The following is a 24,222-nucleotide window of genomic DNA, read 5'->3' on the forward strand; positions in this document are numbered from 1 at the left end:
GATGTTACCGTAATCGCTTTTCGAATGGTTTTCAGTTAAAAAACTGTTGTATTACAATAATATTCTATCCTAATTCACTTGTGATGCAAACAGTTTTTTAACTGAAAACCATTCGAAAAGCGATTATGGTAACATCTTTTGAACGAAAGAAAGCAAATGTCATTGTTTTCGTCACGATTTTATCCCACTTTCCACTATAATACGTACGTCATTTCAGCAAAAATATTACATTTCCGTGAATGTATTATATCAAGCACAGTATGAATAGAATATCATTGTAAAATAATAGTATTTTAACCGAAAACTATTAAAAAAACGAGTAACATCTCTTGAACATCGGAAGGTTAGGTAAAGTCTTTTGTTGTCGTCAGGTACTTTATCCTATTTTACATTGATATACATCACGTTTCAGCAAAACTACTATTTATTTCTGAGAATATATTCATTCAGGCACAGTTTAGGTAAAATATACATGTGATGTAACAGTTTTTTAACTGAAAACGATTCGAAAAACAAGTACCCCCTAGCCCTGTTCAAGGAGAAGACTGGGAGGAGCTGTTTCGTGCTGAAGACGATGACAAGGAAAATGATTTTGATGGATTTTAATGAAAGTATCCAGAAATATGGTATCGTAGTATTTATTCAAGTGAATTAGGATAGAATATTATTGTAATACAACACCTTTCTTAACTGAAAACCATTCGAAAAGCGATTACTGTAAAATCTTTTGAACAACGAAAGAAAGCAAAAGTCATTGTGTTCATCATGATTTTATCCCATTTTCCACTGTAATATGTACGTAATTTCATCAAAAATATTACATTTCCATATTTATTTCTGAGAATATATTCACTCAGTCACAGTTAAGGTAAAATATACTTGTGATGTAACATTTTAATGAAAATACGCGGTACAGTGAACCCTCACTTTACGCGGTTAATTCAACCCACAGGGTACCGCGGAAAGCGAGAAACGCGTAAAGTGAACAACATAACATATGGGATTAATTGAAATCGAGACCGGGCCGACCCCCAAACTCCACTTTTTCAGACACAATACCTACGTTGTAGTAAAAATAACTTTTTAATTTTATGATGGTATGCACACACAATTAATAATTAAGAGAAATGTCAATAATATTAGGTTTTTTAACACTTACATTAGTAGAAAAAATGGCTGGGCACACGGGGATGGGGGGTTGGTTCCGAGGCAGAGGGCAGATTATTGGCCCTCACCTGTATCACTTGTATCAATTGTATCACTATCCACCACAGAGGCTTGCAGGGCCTCTTTGTCAAACCCCTCAAAGTCCATACAAGTCCATATCCTCACTATAACTATCACTGACTTGGGCCAGCTGTGGTGGGTGAAGAACTCGGTAATGTTTGATGACTGGGCGACCTTGTGCGCACCCTGCTCGCGCCGCTTACAGAACATGGCGGGAGGTTTGGATCCAAAAATGGCGCGGCTCGCCAGCCGCTGTCAGCGTAAAGGGGTACACGCACCGCGGAATGTGAGCATTCCGGTTTCGGCAGGGTACCGCGTAAACGTGGAAACGCGGAATGTGGGACCGCGTAAAGCGAGGGTTGACTGTATTTAGAAATACGGTATCATAGTTTTCTTTTGTTTCAAATTTAATTAACAAAGACTGACGTTTCAAATGTAATGAACAAAAATTTATGTATCTATAAATAAACTTTAAAAAATGAATACTTTATGTTTTACATCGTCCTGTGCTACCACATACCATGCATTTGGCTACTTTGGGCTTGCTATGATGATGCAAGAGATCTGCCCTGGCAACTGTACCAACACTCACAGCTGGTGGTGCGTCGTTTCCATTGTTTACTGGTAGTTACTGGTAAATATTTTTCAACCTAACGAAACTATTACCCGTTCAGAGGTCGACCCTTAATTTTTTGAGAAAAATTTCGTCTTAAAAACTCAAACTACACACAGGTATATACGGTAAATAAGGACACGGGGGTCCAGGGGTGTTTTTAGGGGGGGGGGCAGCAAAAATACGCAGATTCTTAACATTCACGGGTATCTCTGTTACTTAACCCCCTCATATGTTAAGGGCCGACTATACTGTATGACCTCTCTATACCAAAATAGTTGGTGAGCAGTCGGTTCTGTATAGGGAGTTTTTCAGTGTTAAAAGAATCCAAAAACTTGTCCAATAACGAACTTTGTTCGGTATATAGTATTTTAAAGTTTGGTATTTTCAGTCCAGATAAATTGTTGTAATACCAAATTATTTGGTTATATAAATTATAATTTGGAAACTCAAGACTAAAAAACATTAAATACCTGTATACATAAAAAATTCAGTTATACAAATATTGTACAAAAGAGGTTCTTTATTACATAAACAGCTCCTTCCCTGGCTGCTGTCTGGTCAGCTGTTCATCAGTGTAAACAAGGCATCAGGAATTTAATAGGATACAATAACTAATGTGGGGTAGTGCGATTTTTTTTTTTGGGATAAAAATTAATTTATGATAATGTTTTATTAAAACCAGCACTAAATGAACCTACATAATATTGGAATTTGGGTGAAATTATGGGGGTTGAAGGACTGGAGGAGGGAATTTTCCGCCCAATCCAGCCAGCAACCCGCTTTTCCTACCTTCTCTCTCCCACAGAATTATTTTCTTTACAGGGAACAGTACTCACTTTTCTTATTCTATAGTTTTATATTATATTTTCTTTACTTCTAATTTAAATTACAGCATTGTAAGACAATACAGTATTATAATTGAATATTTGAGGAGGGGTTCAGTATAGTATGTACTAAAGCAAATTCTTTTGGAAAACAGTGGTACAGTACTGGAATCTGAGAAGGGGTTTGGTATATAGCAAATTTCAGTTGATAGAAGTTTGGTATATACCTGTACGATGTTTTTATGTGATAATAGTAGGCATCTAAAACATAGGTTACATAAAATGAAACAACCATAATAATAGCTGTCTTTGGGAGTCTTTTAGCCAAATTTAAATTTCTTGGGTTACTTTTCCTACAAAATATTGCTATCTGTAAGACACTAATCTTTCATGAATAATAAAAAAAAATAGAAAACTCGTGTTTTTTTTTTATAAAAATATAAAAAGGTCAAGTTAGGTAAAAAAAATTTTTACAAAGAAATGGCACTCATTGAGGACTGGCCTATAATCCCAGTATTGAGTGAAAGGGTAAAAAAAAAAAACAAAAAAAAAAACTTACCAGTTTGGCATTAGGGCATTATCCTTGCCTCGAAACATCGTGCCCACATTAGTTGCATGTTCAATAGAGGAATAGAAGTCCGTGTAATCCCCAATGTCAGCTGGAAGATGCATTGCAGCAGAACTCTGGGGCACAAAAGCTCTGGAAAACACAAAATATTACACCCAATTAAAATATAAAGACAAGGCATGCATGTCTCCCTATATTTGTCCCCTATTTAGAGCACTTGAATAGAACATTCTCCTTAAGGGGAACATTTGGTTTAGAACAATTAATTTTGTATTTTTTGGCTAATCACTTTTATATTCATGACGTTATTCAAGGATAACGTAAGCATGAATTTAAGCCCCATAAACCCCACCTCCCTTTAATTTTTTTTACTGCACCCACAAATTTGTCTATTTTTTTCTTAAGTTAATACCATCATAACTAATGATTCATTGGACATGAAACTTTTTCTACTAAAAGAATAAGGATCGTTCTTGACAACTACATATCAATATATTCTTTTTTTTATCCGAATTCTGGAAAAAAAATTTAATTAAATAAAAAAATTTGCAAAAATTTTTCTGAAAAAAAAATCCCCCAAAACACCTTACACGACAATAAAAATAAAAATGTTTAGCTTAGTGGAATATTGGCTTATCTTTTAACTGCTTTTTGTTTCACTGATATAGGTAAAAATATTAATTTTTTATGATTGAAAAGGTCAAGTTTCAAGATACGGGCGACTCGGGAGCCACGTGACACCCTCTACCTCAAACGAGCAAAGTGCTCACTGTCCTGAATCAGCGTCTCTCGGGGAGAGAGAGCAGCAGGGAGTGGGGAAATGTTGCCTAGGTCGAATATCTTCGAGTAATTTTAGTGACAGTTTTAGGCTGGATTTGTTAAGATTTTTACAGCGATCACCGACAGGTTACCCTTTGGCGGCACAGGTTGGGGGTGGGTTAAGATGCAGACAATATAAAAGTTTCTTCCATGCCTTACCCAAGGCCAGCCACGGTTGCTCATTCTTATTTGCCATGGTAGGTGGACCCTTTCAATAACCTTTTACCATGTGCAACAGTCATCAGTTGCCATCAACACCTCAAGAAGCCTAAGCATCCCTTAGGTTCTCCCTCTACCACTCCAGTCACAAGAAGCCTTATAGGAATTTCTCCCCGAGGGATGAGAGCGAGATAAGTGGCATAGTGTGACAAGTCGACCAATCCAGTTGAGTAAGAAATTGTCTTAAAAGAAATTTTGTGTTGTGTTTTGTAGACTGACCAACATCGTTTACATTTAAATAAGGTTCACTGCCTCCTCCTGTTTCCATACTCATACAATCTGTCTCACTTCAAGAAGCTGGTTTCCCGGCATCTTTGTGGTGTAGATTAAGTCTTTTTCTCTTCTATTTTTAATTTCTTTTTACTCTTATTTTTTTACCCCCTAGGCCCCATTGTGGGTCGTTGACCTGTGCCTGGGTGGGCTATTCCCCGTAGAAAAAAAAAATTGGCGAGTATTTTAGAGACGCAATACTAAAAGTTGACCTTTTGTCCTGCGACAACATATACCTGTTCCAAAACCGAGTTTAGTGAAATAATGAAATGCAACAAAATAGGAGGTTGAATACATCACACAGCTGGTAGTCCCACTGCTTACCATACCCAAGCAGATGATACAAGTGACATTATGTACATTTTCTGATTATCTATATACTGTATGTCATGGCAAATAGAAAATCAATGCACTTTTAGTTTATACAGTAATGGTTAAATATACATTTTCCATCTTATAAAATCCACTGGCATTTGTAATACAGTAGTGTTCATGTACAGTAATACTCTGCATAGAGCAACACTGGTCAACACTGCTTAACTACAGTACTCCTGATCCCAGAGAGACTTTTAACAATAAAAAATAAAAAATGTACATAAAATTTCAAATAAATTAAAATGAAAATATACACAAAAATTTATAAATAAATTACAATTCTAAACCAATTTTTGTCCAATGTACATTTTCAGGCTTTTGGCTACTGTATCATATACTGTACAGTACAGGTACTGTATACAGTATACATAATGTATATAAAATGAAAACTTACTTGGATCTAAGTTTCTGGTCATCACGAAGAGCCGAGTTACTTTCACTCAGTAACGTCTGCAGGGTTGACCTGGCTTCCTTCCATGCCTCATTGCCCAGGCTCATTAACCGATTGAGGGTGGTCTAGAAGCAAGGACTCCTTAATACTGTACTCCATCTTATCAATAATTACCTAAAGTATAAAAATTGCCTAGTATAACATCCATTTCCCTCCAGACACACGCCAAGAGATTTTAGCGAGCTAGAATAATGTTCTTGCATCTTACTCAGTAACAGAGTCCAGGTCAAAATTTCAACCCTAGGTTCCACTTGTTTTTAAAAAGCTAAATGAATCAAACTGCCATCTCAAGCTCTTGAGCCTGAAAAGGTTTAGCATAAATAAAAAATTAGTTAACCAATAACAGGGATTAAATAATACGGTGGCTTAGTAGTATTTTAACACTAATTTAATTTCTAATACGCAACATTAACACCAGATCAAAGATACAGCATGTAAATTTATTAAGAATTTCCATTAGTGCAGAATATTATCCCTCTCTGGCACAATTCAGTTGTGTGGTATAACAGCAGCCAGCTTGCCTCAAACTAATATGATCTGGGTTCAAACCTGGATTATATGGGGAGAAGGGAGCTGTGACCATTTTAAATTTTTTTCCCAGGGACTTTGGTGTTCTTCTGTAGTAATACTTGACTTGTGAATGATAACCTCACCAGGAACAAAGGGGGTTGAAAACACATCAGCTACCTTCCCTTGGGAAACCAGTACATTAATGTATACACAGAGCCGTTCCTAAAGGAGTGCGGGGCTATTATTTTTGTATGTATGCATGCCTTTTGCCACACACACAGACCGGCAGCCCCCCACCCACCTCGCGCAGTCCGCCACTACAACAAAATTCAGTCCATAAGAGCCCGCACCGATAGATATAAGAATAGCACCATCCCATCTATTGTTAAAATAATAAACAACTCCTGATTTATGTACTGTACAGCCTTGTAAATGTATTCAATGCATATTATATCATTATGTCTAAATCAAATGTAAGTCTGTATATTTTCAGATACCAGCTGCAACTCTATTAATAAACTGTTTATTATTATTATTAGAAGGCGACATCTCTATCAGCCCGAAAAATTGGTGCAGAGCACTTCCGGGAATGAGAAATTTCTGGGCAACAAGACAACTCTCGAAGCCGAAAAAGAAATCCCTCATCCCTGGAAATTTCCGGGTAACGAAAAAATTTTCTCGGAAGTTCCGGAATGATGCACTATTTCATCTCTCAAAGCCAGAAAAAACCCTCATCACCGGAATTTTCAGGATAACGGAAAAATATTCTTGGAAGTTACAGAAATTGCGCATTACAGTATCTCACAAACCCAGAATAAATAACCCCAATCCCAGGAATTTATGGAATTTTCCAGGTACCAGGAAAATTTTCTCAGATTTTTCCAGAAAATGTGACCCTCGGAAAATCTTTCCCAAAGCCAGAATTTAAGGAAAATTTGGGGTTTGGGAATGATTTTCATGAGAAAATTTAAATTACAGCTATCGGAGAGTTCTGGGTTGGAGGGATTCCATGCAAAAGATTTTACTTAAAACCTCAATAGATCAGACTAAATGAGGCAGACCCCATTAAAAAAAAATGCGAAAGTCCCCAAAAAGCGAATACCCTGTAGTACTGTATATGGAAGGGGGTTTGTTGTTGTTGTTGTTGTACTGTATAAAGAAAATCAGGTTTTATTACATTATTACTGCACTTCAACAACTAAAGTCTTTAAGTGTATAACAAGGTTATTAAAAGAATATTACAAACAATAAAACAAATATGAAACAACTCTCTGGGTTGAAAATCAGACACCTAAGTCTGGTTGTCAACAATTGTTGTCACCAAAGATGATTGTTATTTACTGTAAAGTGTTACATGTAAGTAACCACAGAATTTGTCTTATGAATAAAGAGAAAACTGTATACTGTACAGTACAATAAAGATAAAAACAAGAACAAATAAGTGTAGGAGTATTGTAAGCGCCTTCCGGACGTTTAAAGGTTAATCAGACTCTTCACGTTAAACTCAAACGTTATAATTCGGTCAAACCTGTTGAATACAATTCATTTTAGTATTTCAAATAAATCATACATAGGCAATCATACATAAATGTTTAATCCAATATATATTTACATAACAATCATAGCTATGTAATTAGCCTAATCTTAACACTTGCAATGAGTACTTAATTTGCCATATTTTATGTTGTCACAATGATAAACGATGCAATGGACACAGTCTATCTGTGTACACAATAAGTACCAGTTAAACTTACGTGTTGAAAGTCTCAAGAGAAACCAGGTTAGGTGTTGCCTCTCTGATATGGACAACTACAGTGACAGCCTGGTCGCCTGCCCAACCCTCGCTGGTCGGCGAGGGCCGAATCAGGTGTTTATACATAAACAAGCTCCCCTTACACACTCCAACCTCCTCTGGGTGTCTCATCTTCCACCATCTCAATACTCTATATACTGTATATGGGCCGGCACACCCAATAAACATGTGACTTACAGCCTAACATAAGGTTTGTTTAGGGGTCATCCTACTCATTACTGCTTGTGGTAACAAGTATATTGTATGTGAAAGACGAATGTTTACCTAGGAGCAGCTGGCAGAGGGGGAGGGGGGTAGCACAAGTGGGTTGCTCCCTCCCCCTCTCTCCCACAATTCTTATATAATTTAGGATCATTTGGTGCGAGGTTGATAAAATAGTATCCCAAAAGAATCGGCTTTCATGAAAAAAGAATCCTACTCTGAACACCATGAGTCATTTGTTTACAAAGAGCAAAGAGCTCTGTCTGTCTTCAACACTTCGTTAATCAGTACAGTGTGTATTTATCATCGCTTAATAAATACTATTGTAAGGTATTTATCATCGCTTAATAAATACTATTGTAAGGTATTTATCATCACTTAATAAATACTATTGTAAGGTATTTATCATCGCTTAATAAATACTATTGTAAGGTATTTATCATCGCTTAATAAATACTATTGTAAGGTATTTATCATCGCTTAATAAATACTATTGTACGGTATTTATCATCCCTTAATAAATACTATTGCAAGGTATTTATCACCACTTAATAAATACTATTGTAAGGTATTTATCATCACTTAATAAATACTATTGTACGGTATTTATCATCACTTAATAAATACTATTGTAAGGTATTTATCATCACTTAATAAATACTATTGTACGGTATTTATCATCCCTTAATAAATACTATTGCAAGGTATTTATCACCACTTAATAAATACTATTGTAAGGTAATTATCATCACTTAATAAATACTATTGTACGGTATTTATCATCCCTAAATAAATACTATTGCAAGGTATTTATCACCACTTAATAAATACTATTGTAATAAGACAGATGCCATATTGTAATATTTCATGATAACAATTTATAACTCATCACCACTTAATAAATACTATTGTAAGGTATTTATCATCACTTAATAAATACTATTGTAAGGAATACAGGCTTTTTCCAGCAAAGTCTTCAATCAATTCACGATAACACAAACTTGCTGCCAGTTCCTTTTCGATGGAAAGCACAGGTAGTCTACTCAACCTCTCTTGAGACATAGTTGTCCTTAGATAGTTTTATATCAATTTGAGTTTAGATAAACTTTGCTCCCCTGATGCCACTGTGACTGGACAAAATCCTATACTGTACAGGGTATGCTATTTCTGCATTAGGAAAGGAACCATTGAGAGAGTTTATTGACTAAAAGACTAAGTGCATTTTTTTTTCTTTGGTAAGGAATTCTCAAGAGTACTCCCACTTCTGAAAACAACTTAGCTTCGTCAATATTGTGAGAATATGCAATACTCAATGACTTGTCCAAAGAAGAGTTATGCTTGAATAGGTACTGCACAGCTGCTATAATACGTGTTAGAACCGATCGCTAATGTTCCTCTTCTTTATTCAAGTCTTGTAACATGTGTGTATCTACGGTAATCACTGAACACAACCTTCTTTTCACTTCTATCCATTTGGTTAAATTAAACAAGTGTTCATTTGGTGACTCATGAGATTTTAATTTTCACTAAAATGCTTCCAATCAGCACAGCCATCTTTTACTAGTTTATGTGTTGCATTTGAACTGTATAATTACTAACCCGGAGAGCGTAAGGCCCCTGGAAGCACTAGACCCCCCCCCTCCCTCCCCTCGGGATGACTCTGTGTATACAGTACCATATTAGGGAAAAAATGGAAGTTATACATGTACTGTACAGTACTTAAATAGCACAATACATACCTGCTGAAACACTTGTTGCTGTGTCTTGAGAAGCGGTCCATTAAACAAGTTTGAGATCACCGAAAGGTCCAAAATTAGATTACCAATTGCCACACCAATACGATGAGTTGCCTGAAAAGATAATAAAGAGTACAAGTATTGTACATTATATCAATTAATGGTACAGGGTATTGGTTAAGATTATCTCTGTGGCAGCTTTTCTTCTCATAGGAATTTTACAGTTTGTTCAGCAAGAACAGTTGCTTATACAGCTGCTCCTCGACTTACGACGGGGTTAGGGACCCAAATCCAGGTCTTAAGTCGAATTGGTCGTAAGTCGAAAATGCTTAAATAATACATAGAAAACCTAAAATGGGTGTCTTTTTTCTTCTCAGCACCACAAAACTCTTACTTTTAAGCATGCCAGCCATTTTAAAGTGAATTACAAACGAAAATTTTGTCAGTACACAGCGCAATCACTAACGCCGGGACTCGAAATTATGTAATTTAACAAAATTTTGGAACGACTGAGGCAGTCGCATGTCCGGGTGGTCGTCAGTCGAGTAGGTCGTAAGTCGAGGAGTAGCTGTATATGTAAAGCTTCTTGCCCCACAGGCAAATTGCCAAGTGAACGATCATTCACTTGGCAATTTATAATTTTCCAAGCCCTTTCTCACTGAACGATCATCATTTTTCAGTTTAGCAATCTTTGACTCACTGGGAAAAATTCAGGGGTAGGGTACGATTCAGCGCCGCCATTCCAGCTCCGATGTTTCAGCACCGCTGTTTCAGCGCCAGCCCATTTCAGCGCCAGACTATTCAGCGCCACCAAATCAATAATTTATTCAAAGAATCACACACATTTATGAGATTGGTTGATTTAATTAAAAATTATTAAAAAAAACATTTAAAATCGTTTAAAATAAAGGGTTAGCTTTATTTTTAGTGTGATAAATTGTGCGCAATTGCACACAGGTATTCTACTTCATTTCTGTTCCCATATTCAAAAACAATTTTTAATATTCTTTCATCTGCTTTTCTGTATTTCAGTAATTTGGGTTGAGGTTCATGCCCAGCTGAAAGCTTCTCGAAATATTCATCCCGTCCTTTTTGGACTCGTTTAAGAGCATGGATGAAGTTCAATATGGTTGGATGCAACATTCCCAGTTTGCCTCGTAGTCGTCTGTTTGCAGCTTCAGCATGGTTATTGGTTCTATCTTTGCCTTGTAAAGTTCGTTGGCACATGTTCCACATCTGTGGGAAACAACGGTTGTCTTCTCCCAGTTCCTCTCCGGTATGGACGATCAATATAATTGTCTTCAAACCAATTTAAAAGCGGAACCAATTCCCCAGACAAGTCCGTTGCAAGAGCATCCACATGAAGGTCAATGTCATCATTTGGTACAAAAGTAAGTGCCGTTACCATTTTAGCATGTAAAGCAAAGTCGAGATTGCTATTATATGAACCCATGAGACCCATACTTTTATCTGTTTTAGTAAATTTTGCGATAAACGGAACAGACAGCCTCTGATTTCTACATCGGAAAAGCTGCATACTCAAAATCACAGTTTATGGCAACGGGGTCGTGCATTTGGTACCATCTCCTGTATCATTTCCATCATTCTCATATAAGTTACACTCTGCTTATTCTGCAAGAGTGCATATAGTACAGGGTGTACGCCCACATGTTTCTTGACCATGATGATATACACTTGATAAAATAAATGTGGTGCAATCGCAAATGTTCCATCGATGTACCAAATGCTCGAAGTTGCTATATGTTCCAACCAGCTCTCTTCTAAAAATAATAATCCCATCGTGGCTCGTTCCTCTATCCATCAAACAAAAATTTTCCTCTGTTTCTGGTGTGGGTTCATACATTTTGTAATCGTGAGGCAATTCTAACTCTTGAATGGATCTTGGATTTTCAGGAACTTGGTCGACTTCATCCTGTTTTCGCCGAATGATCTTATGCATTGCTTGCCTATTTGGTAATTGTGCAATGCCAGGTTGAGACATTTATATGCACTTGTTAATAATAATGCTTGGAGGTTCACACGTCTTCTCAGCACGATGTCTTGCATCTGTTTTTGCCTTTTCTACCTCGACTTCAACTGCAGATGGGAATGTTCGTTAATCTTATGGTAATTACCGTTTCCTCTAATGTATGAATTCTGGATTTGCATCTTCCATCTTCATGGCATCGCTAAAACTTAACATCATTCTGTGTCTTACTTAATTTGTCAAATCGATATAGATATCCCTCATGACAGAATTTCTCTCTTCATCTCTTGCTTTGCACTAGTTGCGCACCATGGGTCCAACGGTTATACAGCAAAGACACCTGTTATGGCTAATGAGAAGTTGGTGCTTGATAATATCCTGTAATTGATATTATGTCACAAACATAGGTGCAATATCATTGATGAAAATTTGTTTGATTAAATGATAAACAATAATAGAATTTCAGATTCAACTAGACAGACGTAGCAAAACCACTCTCACTCACTCACTCTTTCTTTCTTTCTCTCATTCATAACACCAAATATTAAGAAGTTGAATACAACATAATATAAATCTAGAGTAGTATACAGTATTATTCCATGTTAATGAAAGAGATAGTTTCCGAGTTGAACGGAACGCACAGACGCTGAAAGGTCTTGGCGCTTAATAGTCTGGCGCCGAAACGGAGGCGCTGAATTGGGCCATCACCAAATTCGGAGGGGAGTCAGAAAAACTGGGGATTCCGTGCTCTAAGTGCACATCTCTACTGTCATTTGTTTATGCTACCCGTGCATGCACCACCTCCCTAGCCATGGTGAGCACTACTAGTTTCAACAGCCTACCATTTGATCATTTTATTCTGTGCTGCACTGTTATCGATGCATACATTATCAATCACTGTGCAGCGTCCCGATTGCTGTGAATCGCTATTATTGTTGAGAGTTTTACAGGTTATTGAGTATTGTACAGTACTTAACGGACTGTTCATATACTGTACATGTACAGTACCCTGCTTAGTCGTCCAGCCTCGGAGAGGACACATGGTGACTGCAAGAGGGTCATCGTAAATGACGCCGTACACCCCATAACCGTTCTTGCAAATGGCCCTACATCCGACATGGGCTTGGCAAGTGTTACTTTACTGTAGTGTACTGTAGTTTATTATTACTTTAAACAAATTTTATGTATTTTCCCTCATTTTGCCATTTGGCAACGGTTTCACACCACATGAGACAAGACAGCAAACAATTGGGAGATCCCCATGCCGTTCCCCTTCCCCGCTCAGCCTCACCCACGAGTGCTACTGGGTGGCGAGTCAGCAATCCGACTACACAATTACATGCCATTTCCATGTATAGAATACTGTACCTCATTATCTCTTGTTTAGGATATTATTTCTTGTTATTCCTCATTTAGCAATCATATCCATTAACGATCATTTTCTTCAGGGATGCATCCCAATCATTAAACGAGGGATACCTGTACATGTGATATCACTGCAGTCAAGATACCCCAACTGTGGAATCGTGGGGACTTTACATTTCAATGTCCTTTAGATATTATGTCGGTTATAATTGTGTTGTTGAATTCTGCTGTCCTCCCTTCCCTCCACCATTCTCCAGTTTGGATACCCTGACATCACTGCAGCATTGCCACATGTACCAAGTCATCTGAGAGGCAAAGAATATAACACGTGGAAAATTGTACATAGACAACACAGATATACAGCATATATAAACTGTGCAGATACACAACCAATTTACCTAAATAGTGTGAGTATATGAACACAGGCAAACAGTAAGGCAAATTGACCAAGAATACCCAACAGGGCCACAAGATGCTGCCATCATCAGATATTCAGTGAAGCAGGGAACTCAATGGCTTTCTTCAAAATTCAGTATAATCTGGTAGCAATGGTTTGTGTACATCTAAACCACCTATTTTTATTAGTTTTGTATTGATGACAACATTCTACATTGAGAAAAGTGCAAACCAAAAGTGGGAATTCCAATTTTCACATCTTGGTTATCCCATCATTTTTCTACCTGAAAGTAATCTACCAGCATGTCCATCAGACACATCCATCTACCGCCAATTTTACGCTTGGTGTATTGTTGTCATACAAATGCTTACCAGTGACCTTTCCATACAAAGGCTTCCAGTAACTCACATCCCTCGATATTCGAGATTTCTTAATACTTGAATTTCACACACAAGAAAGCTTCAATCTACAAAAGGGATAGGTATGTTTTTTATAAACCTTTCATAAATTGAAAGAAATTAATAAATTATCCCCCAAAAGTAAAAATACATTTTTAGGCAATTTGGGGGGGGGGGGGGAATACTTCTAAGCAAATGTATTTATCATAATAAAATTAATTAGGCAGTACAGCATCATGTATATTTAATACATATTAGAATACTGTAGTTGGATTTAAATCCCATACAGTAAAATATTATGAGTTTCGATACATTTCCAATTTCTTTCAAGTAGCACTGGTTTCCAAGTGAACTGTACGTTTGTATACTTATTGTTCTTCTCCAAGGGGACAGATTTAGAGACAAGCTCACTATTTTTAATTTTACCAACCTAGCAATGTTGTCCTGTTCTGGTTGTTCTTTCTCTTATTGTAAGTGAAGGACTGTTAGCACCAGAAAGACTTTATGGAATTGCACCAAATTTTCAGATGTTGTTTGGATGACACTGAGTAGTAAAGTATCCCCGAGAACATTGCAAGTATTTTTTTTTCCATTTTAGTTTATCCTTTGATCATCATTTACTTGTTAGTGGACAGGACATGAAAGAATATGGAAATAATGAGGTAAAAACACTGATCATATGGCAGTACTGTCACGTCTCTAAAGGTTTTGTAGGCTAAGAAATAAATTATTTTCCGTAATTATAACTCGGATCTACTGTGGTGAATATGTTTTGGTTCACATTGTCTGCTATAAAAGAGCGTCCATGGTGTTTTTTTATATGTCAAACAACGAATGACTATCTCATTGGGCAAGTCCATTATTATTTATATTGGATTAAATTTGTTCATTTCTTCTAGAGATGTTTGGATGTTAGTAAGAAAATTGAAACGACAATGCACAGGTTTGGAAGTTAGGTAGGTTAGGTTATACCAAAATCAATACTGTATAGAGTTGCATGGTTGACCTTTTAGTATTTTTGCAGTAGTTCACACAATTTTCCTACCCAAAATCTATTATCATATTCGAAAAAGCCATCTAATTTTAAGATAATTTTCTTCCATTACATTACCGTCGCAAACGTATAATAACAGAGATAGCGCAAGCCAAATCTTTCTCTATTTTCTTCCACTAATCTTCGGCCATTACCGCCTACTCAACCTCCGACTCGGCATGTTTCCTTTATAAATCTTCACGCGCATGCATTCCGTTCACGTCACGCAGCTAATCAAGCTTTTTTTTTTGCCAACAATTAAAATGACTTGTGGCTTAATTCGCGTTATTTTTTGCCCAATCAGATTTGATCGTAATTTTGGGTCTCATTTTGAAATTCAAATTAATTTCCGACCATGGAAATCTACAATGGGTGTCACTTCAATCATATGGAGTCACGTAACTGCACGTTTCGGGGGAAAAAACGAACAAGCTATAGCATAGTTGGCATCAGCCACCTGTACTGACCTTAGAATCCAACGACGAACCAGAACCAGGCCAATAAGGTAAGAAATAAGTGATTCCATCATATGGTGAGAGTTAAGTCAAGTTAGGTCATCCCAAAAAAGGTTCAGTTTATGTTTTTCTAGTTTTTTTTTTTGTGTATTTTGTATTCGCTTGGCCATGATTTTTGTTGGAAAACGACCCACCCAAAACCCCCGTTAACTAAAAAACAGGCAATTTCCGTCGGAAATCAAGGTCAAAACCAATCAAAACAAAAATACACTAGAAAAAACATAGTTTTGACTTTCTAACAGTGTTGTGTGCACTAATGCAAATTTACCGACCTTTTTCCAAATCTAAACTCAAATTAACATAAATAAGCCAGTAACTCTTCTTAAACTTTACCCATTATTGTTAACCATACGTGATTATAGAAACATACACAAAAGTAATCCCACCAAATTTGGAGTGTCAAAATATATAGAACAATTAGCGTATGGGTGTATTAATATTATCTGTTGCCAGCACAAATTGTCCTTGTAAGAGCAAACAACACACTTTAGCCTGAGGTTACCGTCCAAGGTCTCTCCCCGATTAGGCTTAAAAATAATGGTATTTGTATGTTGTTAGCTTCAAACATCCAAACAATACTAAAGGCAGTTAAGTGAATTTCCAGTAACCCGAAAAACAGTACAAGCATAAGTTTCGGTACTTTGATCATGAAAGATAATTTATCATGTACGCATGTGTGGGGGGGGGGGCGTGTAAAAAATGCCGGGTGGACAGCAACAATTCCCTTCCTCATTATTACTCTGAATTTGCCACTGATACTCACGTTGTCAGCTGTCGAGAAGATCCCGTACGGTAGATTCTGAATGGGGAAATGACTTTCGGGGGAAACCTCTATGAATGACTTCATTTTCTAGGACACTGCCGCAAAAGCCTTATCTCTTCCAAACGTGGGTTGACTACAAGCGGGATCAGGGACTGGGTTGGTCTCTGGGCGCTGGCAACACTTCAGCTGACTTTTCATGAGTTGCCAAAGTTTGTTTGATCATAGTTGCCAAGTAAAGTGCTTCTTTTATTTTAATTCAAATCATTATTTAAAAATATTTAGCTACAATATATTATCAACACTCTCGTGCTCTGAACTGAAATACTTAGGTTTAACTCAGTCACATATTAACACAGTGGCTACATACAGTAATATACTGCACATGTCGTGGAGGTGTGTCAAGACGCCTCCAACAAAACCTACCTTGATTGGTTGAATGGAATGACGTCATTAAATAGAATATTTTCATTGGTCAGTAATGTTAATGAGACTGCTTACTTGTCCTTCAAGCTTCAATCTCATTACAACATACATAGCTATTTACGGCAGTCTACCAGCGTGACACCAGGCTCAACATGTCAACTTATGATGATGAACACAAGGAAGACAACCAACGAATACAGTACTGCACTACTAAACAGTACACCTGCTTAATGTAACCAACCCTCACCCTTGTAAACTCGTATTAAGCGACCTTTCCATCCAACCCGCATAGCAACTAACCTCTGTAGTCTGTTTACACAATTGTTCCTAGAATTATCCCAATCCTTATAATTACCAACCTATGGAACCGATCCTTGTAAATATTTTGTAAAAACTAATTCTAAAATCAACATACTCTGCAATCAATTCTATTAACCAAATTGTAACAACTAACCTCATGACAATAAAAAATCATAACTATCAAACAATGTAATTAACATCTCAAAGGGTAGCCTACTGTAGAGGTCTACGCAACAGTACTACTCAGTCGAGTGTATCCTGAAGCTGGCGGACACTTTTACTTTTTTTTTACTTTTATCCTCATCGCCACTGATCGGCTTGTTAGCCGCTTGGGCGATCGGTCACGTCTCTGTCACGCACTGTTAGCAAGTACTGGGCATGCACCGGCTCCTGAATGTACCTGAACCCGCTCCAGTGTTGGTCAAGTCTTCTCTTGAAAGAGCTCACACTCGGTGCCGTCACAACACTCTCTGGTAGATTGTTCCAAGAGTTTACAACCCTCACTCCGAAAAAGTTTGCCCTCACGGTTTTCTGGACTTGCAGCTTCTTCAATCTTGAGCTGTGACCCCTTGTGGGGCGAGCGTCCGCCAGCTCCAAGTAAGGACACTCAACTGAGTAGTGCCCCCTGAGATGCTTATAAACCTCAACTAGGTCCCCCCTTGCCCGTCTGTAGTATAAGCTAGGCAAGTTCAGGCGCTCCAATCTCTCAGGGTAGCTGAGGTGCCGAAGTGCAGGCACCAGTTTGGTGGCCCTCCTTTGAACATTTTCAACCAACTGACAGTCTCTAGCATATCTCGGGGACCAGATGGGGTGACAGTACTCCAGATGGGGAAGCTCTTCACTCCTGAAGATCGTCACGAGGGACGGACCGTCTAGATATCTGAACGACCTTATGGTACTTCAATGGAATTTTCCTTACGTCTGCCCTGAAAATCTAACTGGAATCTAATTTCTTTGTGATCGCTGTTTGCAAGTTCGTTCCCGACCTCGACATTGCTAATGAGGGTTTCTCTGTTCGACAGAACTAAATCGAGTATATTATTACCCCGTTTGGGTTCGGTTATATGTTGACTTAGGAAACAGTCCTGGATCGTCTCGAGAAAATCCTCTGATTCTGAGTTACCTGTAAGGTCAGTCCAATCTATTTGGCCAAGGTTAAAGTCGCCTACTATACAGACTTTGTTGTGTATGGAAGCCCTGCGCATTTCATCCCAGATAAGTCGCTCATTGACTCCATCAAGATTGGGAGGTCTATATATTACTCCTGTGATTAATTTTTCCCTACCGTCGCTTAATTCTATCCAAATTGTTTCTGTATTCCGCTCAGTTTTTATTTCCTTATTTATTTCACACTTCAGATTATACCTAACATAGATTGCTACTCCACCTCCTTTCCTGGTCTGCCTATCGGTATGGAACAATTTGTAACCCGCAATTTGGTATTCGACCAGCAACTCACGTGAGTCTAGGTTGATCCATGTTTCAGTGAATGCTATTATATCGATTTTTTGGTACATACCAAGGCCCTAATATCATCCACTTTGTTTCTCATACTTCTACTGTTCGCGTAGTGGACATTTAAGTTAGTCCTCCCTTTACCGCGTTTAGTTTTAAACTCCGTTTAATTTAGTTTTGTCATCATTCCTAACACTATTTCCCTGTAATCTTTTACTTTGTTTACCCGCTCCCACTGCAGTTTCCCCCACCCGTGCCCATATGTTCCCCTAGCAGTTTAAAGACTTCGATATCCTTTGAACTGCCCCTCTGAATGCATTACACATTTTGATAATTGTCATTACCCATGTCTGCAACAAGGTTACACAACTAAAATAAATCCAGTACAGTACTGTACAATATTAGAAAATTCCATGTACTGTAGTTCAGTCGGGTAGTATCAAGTAAGGATTAAAAAATTTTGTAAGAGATTTTTATATAATTTATTTGATTTTTAACAAATGAAAATTACCATATATTTTGAAATAATTTTGTTGAAGAATGAAGCATAAAATCTCATTTAACAACTAAAAACCTGTGTGACCTATGAGATTCCAGTGCAACAACTTGTCATAGCTATAGGGCATAAAATCTGGCAGAATCTATTAATTATTCAAAGGAATAATGCAATAGTAGTCAATGTAGCTTATCAGCCAATCACATTCGAGTCTTTTAATGATCCAGTTGTTAAATGGTTGCCTAATTGGCCAGTGAATGTAGCTGGTCAGGAGTTACTCTCAACAATGGCTGCACCTCTGAAAACTCCAAGCTATAAAAATAGGATCTAATCTAAGATCCTGGGCCCAGTCTCTTGAAAGAGGATAAACTGCCACCCACCTGAGCCAAAACATTGTACAGAACTACAGTAGTGTCTACCTCCTCCCAAGCCCCCCACTTCCTTTTCTAAAGGTGGGAAGAGATCTAGAATGGACCAGTTCATTTACAAGAACATCTATTGCAGGGCACAAAAAGAGGCTGGGGCATGTACTATAACTGTGCTGTACCTCCAGGTCATTTTTCTCATGGAAAACTGAGGCCCAACTTTTTAAAAGGCAGATGAACCACACTGTCATCAAATACTTTATAAGCATTTTATCAGATAATAATAATAATAATTTTGTAATACAATATATACTATATATATTAAATCATACATGGAGGAAAACAATATATGAATGAGGAAAACCTGAAGCACCAATTGAAACAAAACTGGACCTCTCTGAAATACAGTATTGTACTGTACAATTAATTAAATTTAATGAATAGTACATAAAAAAAAGTTGAAATAGAGTAGAACCTTTCTAATTCACCAGTAAAGTTTGCAAATTTGCTTTGTTTATGTTGATTTCACTCATGAACTAAACTGAACTGTCGCTAAGAGTAGGAATAGAGATAGTCACATGGCATTCATACTAGCACATGAATAATTGGGACAAAGAAAACCGTAAACAGTATACATATATGTGTATATATAAATAGATATATATCCACATATTTTCTTTCAGTGAAGACGAGCCCGGGAGGACGCAGTGACATTCACCGAGTGACTAAAAGGCGAGGAATAGTCAAGAACCATCTACACGAATTCATACAGAAGACGTAAAGTGGACGCCATGAGACTGACCAAAGATCATATAAGAAATTGTCCCAAATACAATAATTGAGACAAACCAAATAAAAGTCACTCTACTTCCTCACTGTGCTAATAAGTATAAATACCGTATATAAAATCCTCGTGGGACTTAGTATTTCAGCAATTGCCACACAAATTCGCAGAGCCTTCTTTTGTGTGTATTTACAGCTGAATCGCCAGGCAAGATGATGGGGGGTGAAGGAGGGGGGTTTTGAGAATTGCAATTAAATGCCAGGTAGTGACGTGTCCTCCTAATATTACTTATTAAGTAATTATTAATTGTTTTAATTCCCTGTATGTTGGCCTGGTGAGTTACCTAGGAATTAACATACCTAGGTAACATGCTGTGCGTCGCATTCTGACGAACAAAAATAAAGGATAAGCCAGCCCCACTAACTGACATCAGAAAAAAAAACAACAACAATTATTGCATTGTACCACAGGTACTACAGGTATATGAAAATTGGTATCTTGCGACATTCCTCCCTTCAATATCAAAACCTTTAAAATACAGACTATATAAGGAGTCTGAACGAATAAACACCAATAATAATAATAATGAGGTGAAAAAACTTTTCATAGTATTTATTGAGATGCAGGAGGTTGAGTCAGGGCAAGCCAATTAGGTACATGGTAAGTTCAGTTAGTGACATTGAAAAGAGGATGCAAATAACAAGACTTAAGATTGGAGCATGAAAGACCCACTATTTTGTTGAAAGAGGAGTGATGGAGGTTCAGAAATGTAGAGATTATTAAGTCTAACTTTTAACAGAATATCTTCAATGACAACCATCACACTGTTGGATACCTTAAAAGACTTCAGGTGTGACTTAGTAGAGCTGTCCTGGCAACAAATGATATTCACTTGAATAATGTACAGTCCCCCCAAAAAGTATCAATGTTTCTGAATGGTGGTAGTACTACATCCATGACCTTTGAGCATGAATGAATATACTGTATGTTTTAGATCCTCCGAGGCTTCAAATCATATATTACATGAATCAGAATGGATGTCGTAAATGGACACTAATGACATGCCAGCCATCAAAGGGATCCGAGGAATGAGGAATTGTCGGGGAGACATAAAATGCGAGAGGTGCTATCATATGCCCTTCTTAACGAGGGTATACGTAACACTGAGACACGGCATGAACCCACATCATGATGGGTTAGGCGCCATGAAATAACTGGTAACACACTGAAACTTACAACCACAAATGTCTTACTATAAGTGGAATAAGGGTTCTGTTCTTGGAAGTCTCTTGATTTGAAACCTTATTTCAGTGTTAAAACAAAGCAATTTACATATCAGTAACATTAAACTGCCAATAGAAAGGTTTGATACAGAATACAAAGTTTATCAGTTTGTAATTAAAACAAGTCAAACTCTGGAAGCTAGGCAGTCTCAGTAGATACCTGTGCATAAACCATATACATGTATTTTGATGTCTTATATTTGTACATATTTAACCATCCTCAACACTTATATAAACCCCACACTGCCTTGCTCCACATCGCACCCTCAACTTATTACCATCACTCCTATTTACACTTTCATTTGATAAATAAATTATTTAACTAAAATTTGGTATACTGTACTAAGATAAATAATGCCCTCCTTATTAAATATTAACACTTGGGCAGGTAGCTACATAAATGATTGCCAATCAAGCCAGTAGTTCACAAGAGTTCTGGAGGTAATACAATTGGGATAATTTATAGAAAATATGTCCATTATCACATCCTGTATATCGCTTTCCACATTGATTAAATAGCGAGTCCACTTTTTGAGGCAAATGCAAGAATTGTAAACGTCATGTCAAAATATTAGCCATACTGTACTGTACACTGTTATAAATAATATACTGTACTGCACACTGTTATAAACTAAATTTTGAATTGCTTTAACCTGAAACAGTGATATTCTGTACTGTTTGGTCACATTAAAACTTTTTGGATACAGTATTTTATTTCCTATACAGCATTAAGAGAATTACAAATGACAATTTAAAACTACACAGATTTTAGCTTATCTTCCCACAGTAGGTTCTTTTGGAATATTGTTAAATTCCCTGTTAGACACCCCAGTCTAAGATTTTTAATGTATCTTATTACTTAGGACTCATTATCCTAACTTAACCTACAAGTAGTGGTGGTTCTCCAAAAGGCATACATTTCATGTTTAAACAATATTACTGCACAGGGGGTCCCCAGGTTACGAACAAGTTCCATTCCTGAGGACGTTCTCAAGTCAGAAATGTACACAAGTCGGAACACACACTCTATGAGCACTATATTATAGCCCAAGTCCTTTAATACATCTTGAATCACTTAATATAAGAGAAAAGAATTAATTGAATGACAAAATACAGTAAAGTAAAAATTAAACCTGGGACTGGCTTGGATGTAGAGATGGGCATTTGTAGGAGTGACAGGGGCTTTATTGGGATGGTTGAACTGAAACTTTCTTCTTTTCGTCATAAATATCTCTGTAGATATTAAGTAATACCTCTATGAATCTTGCTGTTTAAATTTAACCATTCCCTCAATAAGACTGAAACCATCTGCTATTTCTTTTGTAATGAATCCCATTGGTTCTGGAGTTTCAGTTTCCTCTACATACTTTTGACAAAATTTGTTTCTCCAGTTCAATCAGGTCTTCATTGCTTAATTATTCAGCATTAGACTCAAGCAACTGTGTGACAACTGTGTGACATCATCCTCATGACTATCAAGCTGGAATTGGTTCCTAAGGTCTACCACTGTCTGTGTCACTTCCCCAACAGTGAGTGGGCAGTGTTTTTTCCAAACATTATTTGTCCTTACCTTGAACCTGTTAAACCAGCCCCCTATTAGCAACAAAATCTTGCCCATCACTTTCACCACCACACTTAGCCATCAAGTCAGCATATAATCTTCTCACTTTTTCCCAAATCAAGGCTAGACTTAGAGGCAGATCCCATTGATTTTGATCTTCCACTCATATCACTAACAATCTTTCCATTTCATTAAACAATCCACTTCTTTGTTTAGTTATCACAGTTGAGTACATTGGTGAAGATCCTTTTACATGTACAAGAATTTTCTCTATGTCTTTCAAAATTGTTCTGACCGTTGACCGACTGAAACCCAACGCCTTACCAATCACTGAGGGGGTTTCATCCTTTTCAGACCGTTTAATTACATTAACTTTCACTTCCATTGTAATTGGTTTCCTTTTCTTGGATGCACTATGTACCATCACTTGCATCAGGTTTGCATTTGGGAGCCATGATGAAGGTCGAAAAAGAGTTAATAATAATAACAATAAAAACAGTTTGCACTTTGTACGTTTAGGCAGTGAGGATAAAGTATACCGATGCTCCTGCTCCCTCAAGGCAGGTTTCTGGGTGCGACGCATCACTCCCCATGAGCCGCTTCACCTCCCTTCTACGCCACGCAAACTAGTTCTCGTAAATAATTGCTACAAACTATTGTACTTATGTTGGATTTTAAAGGATAATTGACTTCTTTCGTATCGGCGGGCGTTCGTAAGTCGGGGACCCCCTGTACTACTCTATTAAGGTTCACTGGATTCCTTTCTTCACAACATTAATTTATATATCTCGTAACAAATATTTTACAATAGTGCTATATCTAGTTGGAATGCAAATGTTGCTGGTGTCATATGGTTGTTAAAAAAATAAATAAATAAATAAAAATAATATAACAGACAAAAAATTCCTACCATAATTCTACTATAAATGACTTATGTACAAAGAAAAGTGTCATGTTACACTTACCATGCCTTATGTCCTGAAACCCACGACGAAGAATTTTGGTAACATTCCCTGTTGAGACTCGAACATTCAAGCTTTGCTGTCACTGTACCCAAATTCTTTGTTATGGGTTTTGATCACACCACTAGGAGGTGTAAGATGACCTTTTTCTTTGACTGTACATCTATAAATGATCTTGATCTAAGTACTTTGATGTTTAACCCCTTCAGTCCAAAGCTCAGTCTATTTTTTGCATCCCCCCAGCCCAAGACTGAGAGAGAGATATATACAGTGGTCCCTTGGTTAACGAACACAATTCGTTCCACAGAGTCGTTTGTTAACCGAATCTATTATTTCAATGGGATATTAGGTAATTGGTTCCAAGTCACAGAAAAAGTACATACAAAGTATACTGTATACCAGTAATAGAATTAACAAAACATTAAATATAAACTAAATACAGTACTGTACTGTACAGTATACTGTATAATAATAAATAAAAAACAATAGAATACTGTATTTTAACT

At 37.1% G+C, this 24,222-nt stretch overlaps 1 protein-coding gene and 1 long non-coding RNA gene across 2 annotated transcripts in view; one reads left to right on the forward strand and one right to left on the reverse strand.

Moving 5' to 3' along the window:
* The window catches only part of LOC121862281 (fumarylacetoacetase-like), a 36,840-nt gene extending 20,580 nt beyond the window's left edge, over positions 1-16,260 (reverse strand). The window contains exons 1-4 of the mRNA XM_042360410.1: positions 16,088-16,260; positions 9,633-9,743; positions 5,313-5,434; positions 3,227-3,367 (exon numbers count right to left, since the gene is read on the reverse strand). Of these exons, the coding sequence (XP_042216344.1) occupies positions 3,227-3,367; positions 5,313-5,434; positions 9,633-9,743; positions 16,088-16,171 (458 nt within the window). The 5' untranslated portion in view covers positions 16,172-16,260. The remainder of the gene's footprint in view (positions 1-3,226; positions 3,368-5,312; positions 5,435-9,632; positions 9,744-16,087) is intronic.
* A 1,089-nt stretch (positions 16,261-17,349) lies between these two features.
* LOC121862282 lies at positions 17,350-23,900 on the forward strand. The gene is made up of 2 exons (XR_006088210.1): positions 17,350-17,407; positions 19,810-23,900. It is a non-coding gene; the product is annotated as an uncharacterized LOC121862282 (long non-coding RNA).
* The last annotated feature ends 322 nt before the right edge of the window (positions 23,901-24,222 follow it).

The sequence above is a fragment of the Homarus americanus genome, unplaced genomic scaffold (assembly GCF_018991925.1).
Source record: "Homarus americanus isolate GMGI-L3 unplaced genomic scaffold, GMGI_Hamer_2.0 scaffold31037, whole genome shotgun sequence".
Taxonomy (NCBI): Eukaryota; Metazoa; Arthropoda; class Malacostraca; order Decapoda; family Nephropidae; genus Homarus; species Homarus americanus.